General features: G+C 56.5%; 1 protein-coding gene across 2 annotated transcripts; it reads left to right on the top strand.

Annotated features, from left to right (window-relative positions):
- The first annotated feature begins 255 nt into the window (after nt 1-255).
- Nucleotides 256-5069, top strand: SNRPC (small nuclear ribonucleoprotein polypeptide C). 2 transcript variants are annotated; one of them, XM_039695803.1, is made up of 6 exons: nt 256-588; nt 851-893; nt 1267-1375; nt 2620-2712; nt 3327-3431; nt 4699-5069. In XM_039695803.1, exons 1-6 carry the CDS (start codon nt 581-583, stop codon nt 4821-4823), a joined length of 483 nt encoding a protein of 160 aa, XP_039551737.1. In that variant the 5' UTR covers nt 256-580; the 3' UTR covers nt 4824-5069. The 2 variants fall into 2 exon arrangements, with proteins under 2 accessions (XP_039551737.1, XP_039551738.1); XM_039695804.1 differs by having other exon boundaries at nt 2623-2712.
- The last annotated feature ends 399 nt before the right edge of the window (nt 5070-5468 follow it).

Raw genomic sequence — 5468 nt, forward strand, 5'->3', positions numbered from 1 at the left:
GCAAATGAGCTCCGCGCGTGACCCGTGGGGGCTCCGCCGCGTCACCGGCGGGGGGGCGGGGCGATGGTTCGTCTCCGCCCACGCGCGCGCGCTGCCGTCCATATATGGGCGGGCGGCGAGCGCGCGTGTTTGTGTATGCAAATGAGCCCCCGTGACGTCACGCGGCGCCATGCAAATGAGAGGCGCAAGGCGCGACGGGAGCACCCCCGGTGGTTTTTTTTCCGCCTAAAAATGGTGTTTTTCCTGCAGTTTTCGGCCGCGCCAGGCTGCTCGGTGCGCGGCTGGCGAGCGGAACGGCGGGGCGCGTTCCGCCAGGGGAGCACAGAGAACGAGGCGCACACGCTTGGGCAGCGCCGGGGGGCGCTGCCGGGTGACGGTGGTGTGAGCAGCCAGGGCCGGGCGGGCGCGGCGTGGCTCCACCTGCAGGCCGAGGGGAGCCACACCGCGGAGCGCGTCCGCTGTCACTCCCCGGCAGGGCCGCCCGCCGTCACTTCCGGGCCCTACGGCAGCCGGCGCGGGTCAAGCGGCGCGCGGCGGCGCTGCGTGTGCGCCATTTCCGGCTGGCGGCGGCGGGAGCACCATGCCCAAGTGAGGCCGGGCCGGGGTCCCGGGCGGGGGTCCCGGGGGGGGATCGCTGCTTGCCGAGGCTCCTGGTGCTCCCCGCGAGCCCAGGGCCGGGAGGGGCGCGGATGGCGGGCGGGCCGAGCGCTGGCGCCCTGCGGGGTCGTTCCCGGGCTCCCTTAACGCTGGCAGCGGGCCCTCATTAACCAGGGCCCTCATTAACCAGGACTCTCATTAACCAGGGCTCTCGGTAACCAAGGGCTCTCAGTAACCAGGCTTCTCCCGGCAGGTTTTACTGTGATTACTGCGACACGTACCTCACGCACGACTCGGTGAGTACCAAAGCCTCCGTTTCAGTCCTTTCGTACGTGAAGAGCATTAAAATACAATTTAGCTCGGCTAAAAGCAGGCCTGTGGGGTGCAGCGGTGTTCCTGAGTGTTTTCCCTTTCTATGCAAAAAAAGAAGAAGAATGTGCCATGCCACTGGTGTTGGGCAGTGGCAGGGTCAGAGGTGGCAGCTGGGGGACTTCAGGGCAGACTGGAGAGTCAATATTTAATGTGCTGATAACAGTTTATATAAAAGTTTTGTACATCACCCCTCCTCTGCCGGGGCACAGAAGCAAACCTGCTTTATGCTGCTAAATTACACGTGTTTCAAATCATAACAAACACCAGTAACCTTAGGGTTTTTGTGGCCTCTCCCAGCCCTCCGTGAGAAAAACCCACTGCAGTGGCCGCAAGCACAAGGAGAACGTGAAGGATTATTACCAGAAATGGATGGAGGAGCAAGCCCAGAGCCTGATTGACAAAACAAGTAAGGCCAATCTTTCTGTGACCCCGGCTGCCTCCCCTTTCCTTCCCCTGCCTTTCCTCCAGCTGCTGTTCCCTGCTTCCACCTCGACTTCTCCTCACTTCCCTGGGGACTCTTTGCTCAGTGAGTCGTGAGTGAAATCCTGGAGTGTGGATCTTGAGTTCCTCAGGTTTTGGGCTGTCCTGGGGGAGCCTGAGAGCTCTGCGTGCCACACAAGAGCTGAGGTTCCCTCCCAGGGCTGGTGGCAGTGGCTCCATGTCACTGTTCATGAGGGCTCTCAGTGATACCCTGCAGGGCCACGTAACAAACTTGTGCTGCTTGGCAGTGGCACATTTTTGTACCACGGATAAGAATTCCAAAAGATAGGAAAACAGACATAAAAATGTGTGGATTGTTGCATTTTTCACGTGCTGGGGTTGCCTGCCCTCAGTTCCCAGGTGATGTTTTTTTCCCTAAAGGCTTAACTGAAGTGTGGCATTGATTCCTCTGTCCCTTCAAGAGGTCCTTTGTGCCTTTCCTCTGTGAAAGAAGCACAAACACCAGGTTAGCTGTGTGGAGCACTCCGTGGCTCGTGGGGGATCTCAGGTTGGACAGGACCCCTCAGGATCACTGCTCCCACCCCCAGCTCCATGCAGGACTGCCTGAGGCCAAGCCCTGTGACCAGCAGCATCACCCAGCTGCTCCCTGAGCTCTGACACACTCGGAGCCGTGCTCACTCCCCCGGGGAGTGTCCAGTGCCCAAACACCTCTGGCTGAAGAATTTTCCTAAAACACCCAATCCGAATTTCCCCTAACTCATCCTCACTCTATCTCCCTTTGTCTGTTCTCCTTGTGATGCTTCCAACCTCCCCACCTTTCCCTTCAATTCCAGTCAGTACCAGTGGAATTCCTCCCCTCCCTGGCCCCGTTGCCATTCCAGCACAGCATGTCCCGGTGGAACGCTGCGGATCCCGCCACGTGGTTGATTTTGATTTTTCTCCTCTCCCACCCCCCTTCCCCGGGGTGTGACATCCACGCAGGAGCTCTCTAGTCCCAGCTGTAACAAAGATTGCCTCCAGGAGTCTCAGGTGCTCCCCAGGTGCCAGGGATGTGTCCGGCGTGGGGACGGCAGCGCACGCAGCATGACGCGACCGCGGGGCATGACACGGACGAGCGACCCGCCCGCTTCCTCGGCCTAGTAACTGGTGTTTTTTTTTTCCCTGGGATTCTTTCTTTCCTTTTTTTTTTTTTTCTTTTCCCCCCCAATGTAGCGGCTGCATTCCAGCAAGGGAAAATTCCACCGACGCCGTTCTCGGCACCACCTCCGGCCGGAGCCATGATTCCACCTCCTCCCAGCATCCGTAAGTTTGGGGCACGTTGGGGCTGGGATCAGGGCCCCCTGGAGCTGTATTGCTTGTGTCCTCAGAAAGAAAAAGCCTTTTAGCCTGAAGCCAAGCCATCTTGAGCTTGTGCTCTCGGGGTGTGTGGAAATTTTGTGTAGGAGCAGTTCAGTCCTTACTGTGCCTGATTTCTGGGATGCTGAGTGCACCAGAAGCAGTGACAACCCCTCATTCCATGGGGGCTCCCACGGCTCTGTTAAAACTGCACAGTGGGTTGCTTTTGGTTGGTTTTTATAAAAAGAAATCCCTTTGGTAACCTGAAGGGCCCCAGAGCCCTCCTGGCTCTGTTAAAACTGCACAGTGGGTTGGTTTCTCTAAATAGAAATCCCTTTGGTAACCTGAAGGGCCCCAGAGCCCTCCCTGCTCTTGGGAGTGGCAGCTCCCTGTGCTGGCTGTGCCCAGCTGGGGTTGGTAGCCAGCATATTCCTCCTGTGGTCACTTCCCAGCACCTGGAATCAGGGCTGGAACTGAGGCAGTGTAAGCCCCTGAGGTGTTAGTTCCTGCCACGTGCTGTGAATAGCTGCAGGCTCTTTGGTGGCTGAGGGTGCCAGTGTGTAACTGTTGTGTCTGTGCAGCTGGCCCCCCCCGGCCCGGCATGATGCCAGCCCCACACATGGGGGGGCCCCCCATGATGCCAATGATGGGCCCACCCCCTCCAGGAATGATGCCAGTTGGACCTGGTAAGTCTGGGATGGGGTAAGTCTGCCATGGGGGGCTGGATGGGGGGTCTGGGGGATGTTTCCTGTCCCACCATCTGTTGGGCACTCAGTGCTGTCCTGGTCACGCTGTGGTCACACCCTTGTCACTGTTACCCCTGCATGGAGAGACTACAACAATTTTTACTCATTAAACCCCTTTGCTTCTCATTAATAGTCACCATCCCCCTGTGCAGCTGGAATTGTGGCTCTGGGCAGTCATAGCTGTTCTCCCTCTGCTCTGAGCTGTGGTTGTTCAGGAGTTTGGTGCCACCAGGTCTCAGGTTTTGCACAAGAGGTGCATTTTTTGCACCAAATGTTTTTTTACTGTTTAAAGCATCTCAGGGGAATGTGTTCCAGAGAAACAATGGGCCTGGAAAAGGCTTTATCAGAACTGTAAACTAAAATGTCTTTGATCCATTCCACTCCTGAGCTTCCTGGCATTTGAAGAATTCTCAAGGGATATCTTATTGGAACAGTTCCCAGAACAAATCTATTGGAACACACACACACACACGTGCACTGAAAGTAGTGAAATGTCTTTGTAATTGTTGTCCTGCATTTGAAAGTGTTCTTTAAGTGTTTTTAAAGGCTCAAGATAAATGCACAGTCTGTGATATCCAGCAGCCTGCTGAAAATAAATGGCCAAGTGGGATGGAAACCATTGTTTCAGGGCTATGCAGTGGAGCCCCTGCTTTTCCCTGGCATAGGTGCTCTGTGCTTGTTTGTGAGCACATGGGATGGTTTTGCAGCACTTTTCTCCAAATTAACACTTTTCCAGATCAGTAGTTAAGCTGCTGTGTCTCTTGAGTGGCTGGAAATAAGTTGTGAGTGAATATTGTCAGAATGGGTGTATAACCCAGGGGCTTGGTTCCTCCTGTGCTGCTGGCTGAGCTCCTCAGGGAGTGGAATCCATCTCAGCAGCTGCCAGGTCAGAGCTTGCACCCTTGGAAAATGGGATTTCCCTGGAGCAGGGTAAAGAACCTGCCCACTGTACAGTGTGAAATTTCCCCTCTCTCAGAGCGATGAGGCAGATGTTGCTGTGAAGAGAAGCTGTGCCTGCCCCTGGATCCCTGGAAATATCCAAGGCCAGGTTGGACAGGGCTTGGAGCAACCTGGGATAGTGGAAGTGTCCCTTCCCATGGCAGGGGAGTGGAAGTAAACCTTTAAGGTCCATCCCAACCCGTGTTCTTCCGTGACTGGGCAGGTGGTGCTGCCAAGAGCTGTCTCTAACCTGTCTTTCCCCTGGCAGCTCCTGGGATGAGGCCGCCCATGGGAGGACACATGCCAATGATGCCAGGGCCCCCAATGATGAGACCCCCCTCCAGACCCATGATGGTGCCAACCAGGCCAGGAATGACCCGTCCAGACAGATAAAGATGGAGGTGGAGCTGCCTTTTCATATTAGGACCTTCCCTATGACAAACACAACAGACCTGTGTCCCTGGGGCTTTGTACTCAGTGTGTAGAGGGATTCTGCTGTAACCTCAGTGTATGAATGGACACACCCTGCACTGACTTGTACGAGGTCTGGCTTTTTGGGTGTCTCTTCAATTGTATTATTTTTTCCCCCCTCCCATTGAATAAAAACAAGAATAAACATTGATGTTGTTTCCATATGGACTCGGAGCCTCATTCTGAATTCTCTCCTGGGGGAGAAAATAACGGTGGGAGGAGCAGTGCTGGGCTGTGAGGGGCTGGTGGGGGAAGCCCTGGGAAGGGGTCCTGGAGAATCCTGGGGCGGCTCCAGGATGGTCTGGGGGGGTGATTCCGTTGTGGGGTCTGCAGGGCAGTTCTGGGGTGATCCCTGGAGGATCCCAGGGTGGGGTCCTGGGGTGGTGTCCGAGAGGGGCGTCCTGAAGGATCCGGGGGTGGCTTCCTGGGGCTGCTGGGTTGGTCCTGGAGTGGGCTCCGAGTAGGGGTCCTGGAGCAGGTCCCTGGATGTCGGGGGGCTCACTGTGACCGCTCTTTCCCCGCACACGCCCGGAGCGCGGCTGGGGCGGTGCGGGAAGGGGCCGGCCC

Source organism: Passer montanus, unplaced genomic scaffold (genome assembly GCF_014805655.1).
Source record: "Passer montanus isolate IOZ18808 unplaced genomic scaffold, ASM1480565v1 scaffold93, whole genome shotgun sequence".
Lineage (NCBI taxonomy): Eukaryota > Metazoa > Chordata > Aves > Passeriformes > Passeridae > Passer > Passer montanus.

Bases quoted from the DNA above. Each gene is read 5' to 3' on its own strand.
- SNRPC (XM_039695803.1), top strand. The intron at 1,376-2,619 runs GTAAGGCCAATC...TCCCCCCCAATG, and splicing joins GAGCCTGATTGACAAAACAA to TAGCGGCTGCATTCCAGCAA. The intron at 3,432-4,698 runs GTAAGTCTGGGA...TTCCCCTGGCAG, and splicing joins AATGATGCCAGTTGGACCTG to CTCCTGGGATGAGGCCGCCC.